The sequence below is a fragment of the Chaetodon trifascialis genome, chromosome 2 (genome assembly GCF_039877785.1).
Source record: "Chaetodon trifascialis isolate fChaTrf1 chromosome 2, fChaTrf1.hap1, whole genome shotgun sequence".
Taxonomy (NCBI): domain Eukaryota; kingdom Metazoa; phylum Chordata; class Actinopteri; order Chaetodontiformes; family Chaetodontidae; genus Chaetodon; species Chaetodon trifascialis.
In genome coordinates, this window is record NC_092057.1 from 4,296,944 (window position 1) to 4,311,922 (window position 14,979).

The 14,979-nt window shown below is 44.2% G+C and overlaps 2 protein-coding genes across 6 annotated transcripts; both read left to right on the forward strand.

Annotated features, from left to right (window-relative positions):
* The first annotated feature begins 33 nt into the window (after positions 1-33).
* Positions 34-2,845, forward strand: sart1 (spliceosome associated factor 1, recruiter of U4/U6.U5 tri-snRNP). The gene has a single exon (XM_070986852.1). The coding sequence runs from the start codon at positions 364-366 to the stop codon at positions 2,686-2,688; it is 2,325 nt and encodes a 774-aa protein (XP_070842953.1). The 5' UTR covers positions 34-363; the 3' UTR covers positions 2,689-2,845.
* Positions 2,846-3,630: 785 nt separating this feature from the next.
* Positions 3,631-14,146, forward strand: LOC139345018 (oxysterol-binding protein 1-like). Of its 5 annotated transcripts, none has more exons than XM_070983468.1 (15): positions 3,631-3,773; positions 4,695-4,864; positions 5,204-5,412; positions 5,541-5,703; positions 5,842-5,953; positions 6,040-6,238; positions 6,357-6,471; positions 6,596-6,659; positions 6,764-6,931; positions 7,025-7,270; positions 7,488-7,608; positions 7,966-8,165; positions 8,533-8,717; positions 8,873-9,102; positions 11,383-14,146. In XM_070983468.1, the coding sequence occupies exons 2-15, from the start codon at positions 4,731-4,733 to the stop codon at positions 11,523-11,525; spliced, it is 2,289 nt and encodes a 762-aa protein (XP_070839569.1). In that variant the 5' UTR covers positions 3,631-3,773; positions 4,695-4,730; the 3' UTR covers positions 11,526-14,146. The 5 variants fall into 5 exon arrangements, with proteins under 5 accessions (XP_070839569.1, XP_070839591.1, XP_070839583.1 ...); XM_070983490.1 differs by lacking the exon at positions 11,383-14,146 and adding an exon at positions 9,252-9,416; XM_070983482.1 differs by having other exon boundaries at positions 3,650-3,773; positions 6,596-6,653.
* The last annotated feature ends 833 nt before the right edge of the window (positions 14,147-14,979 follow it).

Here is a 14,979-nt window from a genome sequence, read left to right on the forward strand (position 1 = left end):
TAACTACTTGCTAATCTTTGACGACAGGAAGCGTGTTTGAAGGAAACTGTAATATTGTCGTTCGCTGGACGTTGAAGAATAAAGTAGTGTATGTGTTGAGGCTGAAACTGGCGTGGAGAAAGCACACAGCTAAGATTTTTTTCACGTCCTCGCTTGTCGGCGATCAGCTAAAAATAGTCAATTTCGAATACAAGGCTCCATTTTTGCCTTCGCTCCGCGTGAGTTGTGTCGTCGCTTAGCCTCTTAACTTTAGCACGCTAAGCTAACGTGTGCTAGGTTTTTAGCGGAGGAAAGCCAGCAACTGTGTTTTAACAACAGTTGTGTTCTTGGATGTTACAACTACTGTAACCTGCAGAAGAAGCAATGGGATCGTCCAAGAAACATAAGGAAAAGAGCCGCGACAAGGACGCGGAAGAGCGCCGTCGCGAACATAAGAAACATCGCCACAAGGACCGAGACCGAGATGCTTCAGATCGGGATGGGACTCGGGATAAAGAGAAACGAAAACGCTCCAGGTCCAGGGACAGAAGCGGGCGGGAGAGCCGTAGTAAAGGTGAACGGAGCAGCGGGGAGCCACGAGTGAAGAAGGAGAAAGTTGATCTTGGATATGAAGAGGGTAATACAGAAGTGGCGCCTCAGTCAGCAAGCGGAGATGCATCTCTCAGTATTGAGGAGACAAACAAACTCAGAGCCAAGCTGGGTCTGAAGCCTCTGGAATTAAATGAGAACAAGAAGGAGCTCGGGACCAAAGAGGAACCAATAGTGGCCGAGACCATCAACCCTGTTGCCATCAAGCAGCAGAAGGAGATGAGAGAGAAGCTTGCAGCTATGAAAGAAAAACGCATCCTGAACCAGAAACTGGGAAAAGTCAAGACCCTAGCAGAGGATGACTGGCTGGATGACACATCTGCTTGGGTTGAGAGGACCAGGAAGCTGGCAAAGGAAAAAGAGATGGCAGAGAAAAGAGCCAAACTCCTGGAAGAGATGGATGAGGAGTTTGGTGTCAGCAGTCTGGTAGAGGAGGAGTTTGCTCAAAGCAAAAAGGATTCTTACACGGCGAAAGATCTAAAGGGACTCAAAGTGCAGCATAAGATGGACTCCTTCAAAGAGGGTCAATCTGTCATCCTGACCCTACAGGACAAAGGTGTACTTGAAGAGGAGGAAGATGTGCTCGTAAACGTGGGGCTGGTGGACAAGGAAAAAGCTGAAAAGAATGTGGAGTTAAAAAAGAAAAAGCCGGATTACAAGCCCTATGAAGAAGAGGAGAGCGTGGACGACATGGTTACATTCAAGGCCCACTCTGTTCTGTCGAAGTATGATGAGGAGATTGAGGGTGAAAAGAAAAAGAGTTTCCGGTTGAATACAGGAGGCTTCGCTGATGGGGACCGAGAGCGGGAGCTTCAGGCGATGAGAGAGGTTCTGCGCAATCAGGCCCAGTCCTTGGAAATGCCCTCTCTCACCATCGCCTCTGAGTATTACACGCCTCAGGAAATGGTGGGCTTTAAAAAGACAAAACGCCGTGTGAAAAAGATCAGGAAGAAGGAGAAGCAGACATGGGTGGATGAACTCCAGATGGATGACACTCGCAACTCCGATTTTGGTTCCAGGACACGCGGTCGAGGCCGCAGGCAGCTGGATGAAGATGGCGAAGAAATAAAGGAGGTGGAGGAGAGTGGAGTACCACAGGATACCCCTCAAATGTCTGATGACATCAGGATGGCAGAAATGGACATAAGCGACGAGGAAGACTTCACACCTCCTGATCCAGTTGTAATTGAGGAGGATGAGGCAGAACAGGAGCTGCAGAAACAACTGGAGAAGCAGAGGAAGCTGAAGCAAAAGCAGCTTCTCAAAGACTCCGGGGAGAAGGTGATAGAGAAGATAAACCAGCTTGACAAAGGTGACAATGACAACGACCCTGAGAAGAGGAACAACATTGTCTTCAATGCCACCTCAGAGTTTTGCAGAACTCTGGGTGATATTCCAACTTATGGACTGTCAGGCAACAGAGAGGACCAAGAAGACATAATGGACTTTGAACAAGAAGAAGAGAAAGACGATGCTGGAGATTCAGACTCGGAAATGGATGAGAATGTTGGATGGAGCACAGTTAACCTGGATGAAGAGCAGAAACAACCAGACTTTTCCACAGCCTCTGCTACCATTTTGGATGAAGAGCCCATCGTCAACTCTGGCCTTGCTGCTGCCTTGCTGTTGTGCAAAAACAAAGGTCTGTTGGACACTCAGATGCAGAAGGTAGCACGTGTCAGAGCACCAAAGGGCGCCTTGCCGAATGACAACTACTGCATCGAGGACAAGATGGGCTTTGATGACAAATACAGTCGTCGAGAGGAATACAGAGGCTTCACTCAAGAATTCAAGGAGAAGGATGGCTACAAGCCCGACGTCAAGATTGAGTATGTGGATGAATCTGGGCGGAAACTCACGCCAAAAGAAGCTTTCAGGCAGCTTTCACACCGATTCCATGGGAAAGGGTCTGGAAAGATGAAGACAGAGAGGAGGATGAAAAAGCTGGAGGAAGAGGCACTGCTGAAGAAGATGAGCAGCAGTGATACCCCACTAGGGACGGTTGCTTTGCTTCAAGAGAAGCAGAAATCCCAGAAAACACCATATATTGTGCTTAGTGGGAGTGGGAAAAGTATGAATGCAAACACCATCACCAAATAAGTTTTGGGGAATAGTGAATCATCGTAAACACAAACACACACAGATACACACATACACACAGGATGTTTTAAGTAAAGTAACTGATTTAAGCTCACACCTACTTCATACAAGCTTTGTAGTTGTAGTAAATAATTGTCCAATAAAATGAATACCAGTGAGAGAAGTGTTTGTTTTTTCATTTTCTGTGTTACAAATTGGTGAGGTGGGAAAATTGTTTTAATGAAAACTTTATTTTCTTACATTTTCAACCCCTTTGTTTAGTTCCATGACAGCTATTCCATATTTTAGAATTAATAATAAACTTTATTTATATAGCACTTAATGTCAAAAAGTGCTTTTCAATAGTACATTTGTGGTGTCAGGAACAGGTCCAGTATTGATTAACAAGCAGAAAAACTTTATCAAAAAGGTTTGGAATGCATTTGGGTTCTTATTATAGGCAGTGAAAGTAGACAGTAAACTTTTTCAGCTTTTTTTAGTTAACTGTGGTTTAAGAAAATAATGCCACAATTAAAACACTGAAAATGATCATTACTGAGAAAAAAAGTAAATTTCTATGGTTTCATCCTATCTGTTACACAGTGTAAGATGATTTTTCACAGGAAGTGAGCTGCATAATAATGTGCCTGAATTTGGTTAACTGACATCAAATTAGAGATAAAAAGCCGACATTATGAATGTGTGTTCCACATACGCTGACAGTGCACAAAAATAACGGTGTAATGTTTCACAGCACACATGGCATGTGTGCTAATGTGCTTTAGGTGAGACATTCGCACACTCATTCAGATCATCAGATAATCATCAGGACTGTGAATGATTCCAGATTATTTTTCGTTTCATGGCTCCGACCTGCAGGTTTGTTTTTCAGCCTTCTGTCAGTGCGTTCATGTCGCCGGTCACCAGCGGAACTAACGTTGACCGCTAAAGGGCTTGACGGACGCTTTTTGTGCTGCACAACCTGTAGCAAAGTAGCTATTCTCCTTAATACATCCATGAAAGTAGTTAGCAAAGCTAACACTAGCGAGCTAACACCGCTTCACCGAACACGACATGCACACTATTAATAGCAGAAGTCTCACACGGTAAGCGATAAATATGACCATGTCTTAACGTCACTTTACGTATCGGACAAAGAAACAGAGCTGCACAGTTGAAAATGGTCGTTAGCGCCGTCTGCGACGTGGCCGGCTGTTTGACAGTTTCCTGTTTAGCTAGCAGCAAGCTTAGTGACGGACGAGCACTGTTTTAAGTAGCTTTGATGACTCGAATTGGCGTCTTGTACCTGGAAGTACCTCACAATATCCAGGCTGTGTTTACTTGACACTTGGATGACATCCTGGCAAATAACCGGTGGGTTAAAATGAGCGAGCCGTGTTCTGTGTTTTTTGTAGCCGTTACAATGTAGTGACGTTAACGTTAAACGATAGCTAAACAGGTTATTACTGCAGGAGTCGTGTCAGCACTTCCCCATTTGTTGTAATTTGCAGGTTCCACGTTAACGCAACTGTCATAGTGATACTGTAGATTCGGAGCTCAGTATCCTGATCTCCGATTCATGTTTACCCAGCTAACACTGACAGCTGTTGTAGCCTTAAACGTCATTGTCCAACGTGGACCAGCCAGCATTCATTCACACAACGGCGTAACGTTCATTTGCCTTATTGCAGAGTTTAAATTGCCTATTCGCAAAAGCTAAACAGCAGACTGGCATTTACGTAATGGTTTAGTATATTTTTGTATTTGTTGATGTTAACAAATATCTCAATATCAAGCATCAGAACGTGAAACCATCAGATCATTACGCCTTAAACAGCTAATTAAAATGAACTTATTAATCAAGCGGAAAGTGTGAACATTAACCGCAATTTACTTAGTGATGGGAGAGCAGCCGTAAGACAGGTTTGGTTTGGTCATGTTCCCCATATGTGCATTAAGCACACTTAACAGCAGCATGTCCAACCATGAAATGTCAGTAAATATTGATGAGGTTTTCTCCCCCACAGGCTCTAACTTCACCCGTGAACCCTCAGGCTGCTGTGATGTCGGAGCCTAAACCCCCTACTCCAACCCCTGGAGACACGTACAAGGGTTGGCTCTTCAAATGGACGAACTACATTAAAGGTTACCAGAGACGCTGGTTCGTTCTGAGCAATGGACTGCTGTCCTACTACCGGTGAGCAACACAACTGAATTTGTCATGAATGCACAGAGTTTTCAGAGTTTTTTTTTTTTTTTCAGGAAGCCAAGGTGGTACTAAGGGAGGGGGCATGGCACACAAAGGGTGTTACAACTTTTGGTTATGTGTACTTTCTTTGGCAGTACCCCAGTGTCTTTCAGTTTTGCTTTTAAAGGTCATTGAAATGAGCAGCACATTCAAACGAGTACTTAAATAGCATCTGATGTACAATTTTAAGCAAATATCAGTTGCTTTACCAAATAATAGGATTTCTTATTACACAAAACTGGGATTCAGAGACTCTTTTTCATCGTTTTTCATTCTGTTTGTCTCCAGGACCCAGGCAGAGATGGGTCACACATGCCGAGGCACCATCAACTTGGCCACAGCCAATATTGCTGTGGAGGACTCGTGCAATTTTGTCATCTCCAACGGGGGGGCGCAGACCTACCACTTGAAGGCCAACTCAGAAGTAGAGCGCCAGCGATGGATCACTGCTCTGGAGCTCGCTAAGGCAAAGGCCGTCCGCATGCAGGCTGAATCTGGTGAGAGGGAAAACTGATGGCTTAGAGAATGCAGGAGACGTATAGGAAAATGTATAGAAAAACACATATTTCATTTAAATGTGTGTGTTTCTCTGCAGGTAAAGCATTTTCTCTTTTCTCTCCCTCAGATGACTCAGGTGACGATTGCCCCGCAGTGCCCCCCACCTCAGGACAGGGTGGGAGCTGCCGTAACGCAGAAGTCCAGTCCACACTACGCACACTCAACAGCAAGGTGGAGGACCTGACCACTTGCAATGATCTCATTGTCAAGCACGGGTCCGCCCTCCAAAGGTATGGGTCATGAGATTGAGCTCTTTCATTACTGCAGGAAAAAACGAGATTATCCAGAGAAAAGAAGGGTGAAGGTAATTTATTCTGTTTGCCTCTTTATTTGTTTCTTCATTCATTCCACTTATCCCACACATGCAGGTCTTTGTCAGAGCTGGAGGGGATTCGTGCTGGAGGGGACATGGGGGAGAAGATCAGACAGGTCACAGAGAGAGCGACGCTGTTCAGGATCACCTCGAACGCCATGATCAATGTAAGCCACCCGATGAATTCATTGCTTCGGTGTTGTTGTCGACTCTCTTGCTGAAATGTTGCTCTTGTTGCTGCGTGCTTCCTAAGGCGTGCAGAGACTTCCTGTCCCTGGCCCAGAGCCACAGCAAGCGCTGGCAGAAAGCCTTACAGGTGGAAAGAGACCAGAGAATACGGCTGGAGGAGACTCTGGAGCAGCTGGCCAAACAGCACAACCATTTAGAAAGAGCTTTCAGAGGAGCTACAGTTCTCCCACCTTCATTCAGCAATCCTGCCTTAGGTAACAAAGGTAAGCCCCCCCCCCCCCCGAACTTTTACCTTTGGACCCTTGATGGTACTCAGATCATAGCCGCCGTACCACATACCTGTGCCAGTCAGAGCAGTCAAACTGTCTCTCTTCACCATAGGTAGTGTTTCAAGAAAAGGCGACGCCAGTGACGAGGATGATGACAATGAGTTCTTTGATGCGATGGAAGACCCGGCAGAGTTTATTACCGTCCCTGCTGACCCCAAGTATCACAGGTTAATACCCGTCTGTTGTAGTCATTTTAGTTTTTAAAGTAAACCTTGTTTTTGGGGGGGTTTCTTATGTTCTCTCCTTGAGTCCTGTTTAAATTGCGCGCTCTCTTGTTTATCTGTCCACCAGGAGATCTGGCAGCAACGTTAGCGGGATCAGCAGTGAGACTGGAATGGACGACCAGTCGGTAAATGTGTGTCATCTTTGTTTTTGCTGATTTCTCTTGACTTGTGTTTTCTGTTTGTCAACACGCCGCAGTCGCCTGACCCTTGGACTGTTGTCCTTCTCTTGTTCCAGTTCGACGAGCTGTCTTTGGCATCCAATCCAGAGTCTCCGCAGCCCCTTGAGCTCGAGCCGGTACGACAAAGACGGACTCGTATCCCCGACAAGCCCAACTATTACCTCAATCTGTGGAGCGTCATGAAGAACTGCATTGGAAAGGAGCTCTCAAAGATACCAATGCCCGTAAGCAACCTGTGCTCTCATCAGCATCCATGTGGCTTTTCTGTGTGAGAGTAATCTAAAGTAATCTCACCTCTATGACTTTTTACGTACTAGGTGAATTTCAACGAGCCGCTCTCAATGCTGCAGCGTCTATCTGAAGACCTGGAGTACTACGAGCTGCTGGATAAGGCTGCTAAATGTCAAAGCTCTCTGGAGCAGATGTGTTATGTGGCCGCTTTCACAGTCTCTTCCTACTCCACCACTGTCCACCGCACAGGAAAGCCCTTCAATCCTCTGCTGGGGGAAACCTTTGAGCTCGATCGGCTAAGGGAGTGTGGCTACCGCTCCCTCTGTGAGCAGGTACGTGGAAACCACAAGTCGCTTCTGCAGACAAGAGTTGTTTCCGTTCAGACTGAAAGTTTTTAGTTTCAGCTACAAGATCAGATTCATGTTTGACCAGATCCCAGATCTAAAAAATAAACACTTGAAGTATGTTTATGCAGGAATGTTTTTCTTGAATAGTCTTAAGCCATCGCATAGCTGTGATGGTCAAATGTTGACTCTCACCACCTCTCAGGTGAGCCACCACCCACCTGCTGCAGCTCACCACGCCATCTCCGAAAAGGGCTGGATGCTCAGACAAGAGATCACCCTGGCCAGCAAGTTTAGAGGAAAATATCTGTCTGTCATGCCTTTGGGTGAGTGTGTCCAGCTTGAGGAGTGTACGCTTGTTTGTGGTTTTCAGTTCGTATAGCTTGTTGTTTTTATGCCTCCATGTTGGAAAATGCTGTCTGTCCGTTCCATTTTCGTGAATCATGCATGTCAGTAATGATGACTTACGCTATGCTTAAGGATGTGAACTGCAACTTGACTGGTTGGTGGAGGCAAACAACTGTGAGGCGGTAATTGTAGTTTACTTGTAAACTACCTGCTATTCGCTGCTAGTCACTGCAGGGGCTTATATATAGACTCATACCTTAGTCTGTACCATAGATGTGGAATATGACATGTCTAGTTTGGGTGAACAGGTAACATTATCCCCCGTCTCTCCCCAGGTTCTATCCAGTGTATATTTGACAAGAGCAACAATCACTACTCCTGGAAGAAAGTGACTACAACAGTCCATAACATCATTGTTGGTAAATTATGGATTGACCAGTCAGGGGAGATCGATGTGGTGAACCATCGGACAGGAGATCGCTGCCACCTCAAGTTTGCTCCCTACAGTTACTTCTCCAGAGATGTTCCAAGAAAGGTGAGATTTTCTTGACATTCTCTTTATTAAATAGTACTTATTGTGTGTAAAGCCAGAGCTGATGTGCTTCTTTCCAGGAAGACGTTCAGTGCAAAGTCACATAATACTCAATATAAAAAGAGAAAAAAGACAAAGTTTAAGTGTGCCTCATAGCTGAAGTCATTAGATTATATCTAAAATAGGACTGGTTACCTTTGCCAAAGAGGTTGATGTTTTCATCCAGCATTAATCAGAGCTTTTGTGTATAATTGCATGAAGTTGTACCAAATAAAAAGGCCACTGAGTTTAAGCTGAATGTAAATCCACGTCCTGCCTCACTTTGGCTCTTTGGTTACACTCGTCACTGAAAGCTGCGTTTGTCTCTCAGGTAACAGGAGTCGTAACGGATAAGGATGGGAAGGCCCATTACGTGCTATCGGGAACCTGGGACGAGAAGATGGAGTTTTCCAGGGTAATGCAGAGCAGTAAAGGCGAGAACGGCGCTGAAGGCAAACAGAGGACTGTCTATCAGACCCTCAAAGCCAAAGAAATCTGGACAAAGAACCCCTTACCGTGAGTTTCTGCTTTAAAGGAAGTGAACGTGCTTGTAAACAGAAGGAGCTGCAGAGGACAGGCAGTAACACACCTGCTAAACTGTCATACTTTGTACCTGATTGATTGATTGACTTTGATTGTTTGTGGTCATAACTTTTTTTTTTTTTTTACAGTGAGGGAGCAGAGAACATGTATTACTTCTCCTCTCTGGCCTTGACACTCAATGAACCTGAAGAGGGAGTGGCGCCGACAGACAGCCGGCGCCGCCCCGACCAGCGGTTAATGGAGGACGGCCGTTGGGATGAGGCTAATGCAGAGAAACAGCGGCTGGAAGAGAAACAGCGTAACACCCGTCGAGAAAGAGAGAGGGAGGCCATTAAAGCCGCCAGCTCGCCAGAGGAAGGTAAAAAAAGAAAGAAGGAAGTTAGTTTTGCTTTGGAGTTTCTCGATTTTTCTTGTGCTTCTGTCCAATGTTTTTCTGTCCATTCATCTTTTTGTCCCTTCTGTCTGTCTGGGAATACCTTGTCTGCTTGTCTCTGTCTCATCCTTAAGCTGTCACTGAGGAGTCACTCAATGATTCACCCTTGAAAAGCAAGTACTCTTCTCTTAGTCCCCCCCCCCACTGATCTACGCTATTGATTTACCTCCAAATGCAAAAACACCTGTGCAGTGTGTTTGTGTGTGTGTGTAATGGCAGAATGGTGCTACACGCCCTCTAACCTCATCATCATCACACACACACACACACACACGTCCTTCACCTTTCACCATCCCTTCATCCATTTCTGTTCCGTTTAGCTGATGCAGGGGAGGCTGACGCAGAAGCAAACGAGGTTTCAGATGAAAGCAAGTATCACTTCATGGATTTATGTACTTCTGTGCTGTACTTTTAAAGGCGCTGTGTGTAGCATTTTCATGGATGATTTGATCCGTATAGTAAACCCATGGGAAGTCGATGGGCTTGTTTCTTGTGACCCCTTTTCTGTCACTGAGTAAACAGACAACCACTGACTGCGTCACATACTTTGTGGATGTTTCATATTATATTCAATGCATGACAATAACAGTACAGAACAACTGAGCTGCGTTAACCTGAGCCACCGCGGCATCAGAGTCTCAGTGTTAGCGCCGTTAGCACTGTTAGCGCTGCAGCCTCACAGGAGGAAGGTTCTGGGTTCGTTTCCCTGCCGGAGCTTCCTGTCTGTGTGGAGTTTGCATGTTCTCCCAGTGTTTGCGTGGCTTTCCTCTGGGTGCTCTGGTGTCCCCCCACCATCAGAAACATGCACCGTTCAGTGGCTGCCCACTGCTCCTGAGACTTAGTATGGGTCAAATTCAGAGAATGTATTTCCCTGTGTGGATCAATAAAGGATAACTTAAAGAGTGACTACAGAGAAAACGTGCTGTTAACTCCATATTTCTATATTAATATATATATATTTATATACTGGGTCCATATTATCCCGTTTTTGATTCGGATGAATTTTAAGCAGATTATTTCCCTGAATGCTGCATCAGAGATGACTTTTATTAATATTTTTAGGAACTTTTTATACTGTTCTCTGCTAGTTACACAACTTTAAATGATAATGTCATTTAGTTTTCTTCACAGAATGAATGAAAAGGCTTTGGCCATCCATAGTGGAGGTTGGGCCCCCATTGCGAACTGCTGCCTTACAGGACAAATGGGGAGACAGTACAGTCACCTTTGTGACAGGAAGTGATGTTTGAATTAGAGGTCAAAAATTATCCTGACAATTGTTTTTTGCATATTTTTTTTGTTTGTTTTTTGTATATAATTAGAAATTTTTTTGTACAGCCGTCGCAGTATTCTTCGACAGGCCTGTTGTGCTGAAAATGCTACACACAGCGCTTCTAAAATGAGCACTAACAGGAGATTTGTGTGGATTTTCGTTACTGTTTGGGTTGTGGATTCACATCTTTTTTTTTTCTGTGCTGTGTTAAGCTGACACAGAGGACTCTCCCCCTCATACACCCGTTGCATGCAAGTAGCTTCTTACATTTCACTCTCTGTTCTTCTTCCTGTCTTCACTCTCAGATCATATCCACTCCTTAATGTTTGAACTCTCAGAGATTCACTCTTAAATCTTCTGTTTTCAGCCCCTTATGGACCATCGCTCCCCCCTCACCTAAGCAAGTATTCTGACCATGACTGAACACATACAGTGCAGTTATTTCGAACATTCTAGCAGTTTAATCCAGATTAAGAACCTCTCTGTCCATCTTACATCATTTCCTCTTTACATCCTCTCTTAGTGGAAGGCAAGGAAGGTCCTTATGGAGCTCAAGTCAAAAGCAAGTAACATCGGTGTTGCTCCCCTTTGTCCCCCCATTTTGTTTATTTATGTATTTTTGTTATTTAGCTTTTTGTTGGTAGTCTCCAGGGAACCCTGTAGAAGACTGTAGCTGGCTGTAGACTGGCACAGACCTGGTCCTGAGTAGTTGGGGATTTAGTTTTGAGCAGAGGAGCTCTTGGCTGTGTTTCCCTCCTTTGTTTAGTTCTCTCTTTGAATCAGGTGAATGTGAAGACCACGCCTTCGTCTTTTAGTCATATGATCTTAATATAAGCACCATGTGTGGTCATGGCTCAGTGACTTCCTAACCCTCATCTCAGGACCCTCTGAAGCTTCTTCTTGGTAAAAAGATTTCCTTTCTTTCCCTTCAGGTGCCCATCAAGACAACTACCAAGCACTGTGGTTTGAGAAATTAGACGATCCCGTGTCTGGAGAGACCTTGCACGTCTACAAGGGCGGTTACTGGGAGGAAAAGGACCAAGGCGGCTGGGACATGTGCCCTGACATCTTCTGATCCCGGCCCAGTCAGCGCGTCTTCCTCTGTGGCGTGCACAGGTGGTAAGAGGTGACCCACCTTACGACAGCTAAAGCGGGGAATCAGCCGATCTTCAGTGTCTGCAGCTTCATCCGATCACTCCACTCTGCTCCTCCTCTCCGGCAGTGATTTGCTCAGGATTGAGGGCATCTGGACTTAACCCTCAACGTAGATGCAGTGCACATTGTAGCGTTGCAGCTGATTAGCGTTCAGGATTCCCTCTCACTGCCTCTCAAACTCTGATGTTTATCTTCGGTCCACTGCTTGTTGTTCGGCTCCTGGTTGCGGCCTTCGGTTTGGATTTAGCAGGTGTTAATAACACGGTATTCTGATAATGTCACCTTGTATTTTCTTTAAATGCACTGTTGTCCAAGGCGTAGCTCATCCAGACATCTGACCTACTACCTGACGTCTCATTTGTGTGTTGTCTTTGTTGTGCATTCCTGATTATCACTATTTAGCGATGGCTTCATTGCAGCTTCCTCAGCACAGCACCGCCGAAAGTTTAATTATACCCAACATTTTTAGTGGCTCACAGCACATCAGATGCTTGGATGTACGAGCTCTCTTAAAGAAGTAATCAGTGGAATATTACAGCAGTTACTTTTGGACTATATGAATATGACATTTGCCTTTGAGTTTATTGTATTTTGCGGTGCGACTTTTTTCCCTGAAGTGAAACAACAATTATATCTACATATTAGCCTTTTTTTTCCCCATTTTCTGTCACCCATCTAGTCCCTGATATTCCCCTGACCCCCCTGTATACGTGACATACACATGACGGTGGTGAAGGTGAAGAGATTAAGAATGCAGTCGTAATCAGCTGCAGACTTGATTCCATGAACGAGCGTTTTTAAACCTTTTTTCACTCTATAAGAATGACATTTCATGTTTTTTCTATGCTTTTTTTTTATTGACGAAGAGTTATGATATTTCATGTGTAGGACATTCATTTAAATAGAGTAGATGTCCTTTATTTAAAATGATAACATATTGAATTCTATATGAAGTGAAATAGAGGTACAAATGAAAATATGAAGTATGAAAATACCAACGGCACTATTTACAGCGGCGGCGGATTCAGAAGTTCGTCTTTTTGTTTGTTTTGTCCTTCAGCGCTGCATTTTTAAGAATGACACTAAACTTGTGAAGCCCCCCCCCAACTACAAGGCAACGTCCTTTCACCCCTCCTGACGTGGGGGAGGGGTGGCGGGTGCATTCTCTGTGTGAAGGCGGCGTGCTCGAGCTCAAACTGGCCGTTAAGTTGTTCTTTAAAGAAAGTAGCTGCTGAGAGCAAGAGCCTCGTGAGATGAAGTGTGTGTAAGATAATCCTTAAGTTTAAGATAAAATGTGGCTCTTTAGACTCTCCATTTTCAGCCCTAAAGTTTGTGCTCTTACTGCTGCTTGGATCAACCAAGTATTCGATTCTGCTTTTAAAGTAAATATTGAGACGGAACAGTTGAGATGAATCTGAGAGCAGCAGATCTGTGCTGGTCTCCACTGGCTCGATGATTGGTGACGTGAAGGGAAATGAGCTCTGTGGTTTCCTTCATGCGTACTTCTCATAGCTTTAATCTTGATTTTAGATGACTTTAGGGTGTGGCAGGTGTAGACTTTTAACAGAAAGCAATAAGAGTGCCTCAGTGCGTATGCATGTGGCACAAAATGAAACGTGAAGCGAGGACGAAAACTGAATTCTGTCGCTGATTTTGTCTCTGTTGTTTGTCGTGTGAGTGGAAGGACTGCGTGAGTGTGAAAATCTGAATTTCATTTTATATTCAAGTGTACTTAAAAGGAGAACACTCAAAACGAAGATCACAAAAACATGATGTTGCAAATATTTGTGTGTAAATATGTTAAATAGTAAAGTAACTGTGATGTTAACTGGTAACACTGATGGAGAATCTAACGGACGTGATGCACTTCTGTTTTTCCTTTTGCATTTTCATGGTCGTAGCTGATTGTACCATGAGTCAGCCTCCAGCAGCCACAACAGCTTCCCGTCTCTGAACCACTCCCTACTATGAATTACTGCTGCTGCATACATCATTTCAACCGATGAAGAAGAGTGTGCGAGGCGCGTACAGCTTGCTGAGCTCACTGCAGTCCGGTTTGTCTTTTCCAGCGTGTGTTTTCTGTAATCCTGATTTGTAGCCACTGCTCTCATCTCCTCAGTCCCGTCGCTCCATCTGTGTGTTTTTAACTGTTTTTGTTGTTAAGTTTTGACCGTTTTCACTCCTCGTTTCCCCTCGTTTGCCCCGCTCTGTGGAGACTGTCGCTGTAAACAATGTAGACTGAAGGCGTTCTTGCACTTGCGTACATTACATCCATTGTGTTTCATGCCTTGCGGGATTTCACTGACAGACAGTCAGCTTTTGATGCTGGCTACTGAAGAGTTTGTCATGTTCTGAGTTTGTTCTGAAAACATTTCCTAAACCGCGTTCACTTACTGCAAACATGTGTCCATTAGTTATTATGTGTTGCCTCACTGTTCTCAGCATCCTTTCCACCTTTTGTGTCCTCCAATGCAGTTTTTTGTTTGTTTCTTTCTTTGTTTAGCAGGACTGTAGAGGTTGGCAATATTAAAGTGTGAATGGAGATGAAGTGCATGTCTTTGGTGTTTTGAATTTACCTGAACGAAGCATCACAAAGTGGCTTAAACTCGTTAGCGTTATGTTTGTTTTACCCTGCTTATACGGGTGTACAGACAGTATTAACCACATTCATTACATGAGTTACAGGCTGCCGGAAACACTGATGATACTCATCCATGACAGAAATCATATTGTGCTGAAGATTATCTTTACTAATGTAGTTTTAATCCTACGTTTGTACGGGGTAATTAAGGCCCCTAACAACAAGTGAGCCAGCCAGTACACCACCAAGACCCTTAGACTTCAGCAGCTAAATGGAATTCAACCATCACTAGTCGTATAATTTACACCCGTGCTTTTCCTAATGTGACATCAAAATATATGTAAAAAGAAAAGGACCGGTTCAGCCACAATTATGTGTTAGCATTGTGTGCCCTTCAGTTGTCACATTAATAGAAGTATTAATGTAGTATTCAGATCCTTTCCTTGAGCAAAGCAATACCATTATCTAACAATACTGTTGCAAGACAACGCCCTGCATCTAAAATTACCTTCAAGTAAAATAGAGAAGTAGAAATACTATAAGCACAACGGACGAATGTATCAAAAGTAAAGTGACTCTCATGACCACTCATGCTTTAATATGCAAGCAGTATTTAAATGTTGTAGTTTGCTAATGTGGAGATAGTTGTGAGTACTTTTTATTCTCTATAATAATTCATATTTTCCAAGCTGATTTTACCATGGAAACATATCCCTTATTGTGAGGAAGTCTGGCTGTTTCGGCTTTAGATTTGTCAGGGTTTAGTTTTGTGAGAAGGATCAAAATTATGATA

Coding starts and splice junctions, on each gene's coding strand:
- sart1 (XM_070986852.1), top strand. CDS start 364: ATGGGATCGTCCAAGAAACATAAGGAAAAGAGCCGCGACAAGGACGCG.
- LOC139345018 (XM_070983468.1), top strand. CDS start 4,731: ATGTCGGAGCCTAAACCCCCTACTCCAACCCCTGGAGACACGTACAAG. Junction 6,932..7,024: donor TCTCAAAGATACCAATGCCC/GTAAGCAACCTG, acceptor TTTACGTACTAG/GTGAATTTCAACGAGCCGCT. Junction 8,718..8,872: donor TGGACAAAGAACCCCTTACC/GTGAGTTTCTGC, acceptor TTTTTTTTACAG/TGAGGGAGCAGAGAACATGT.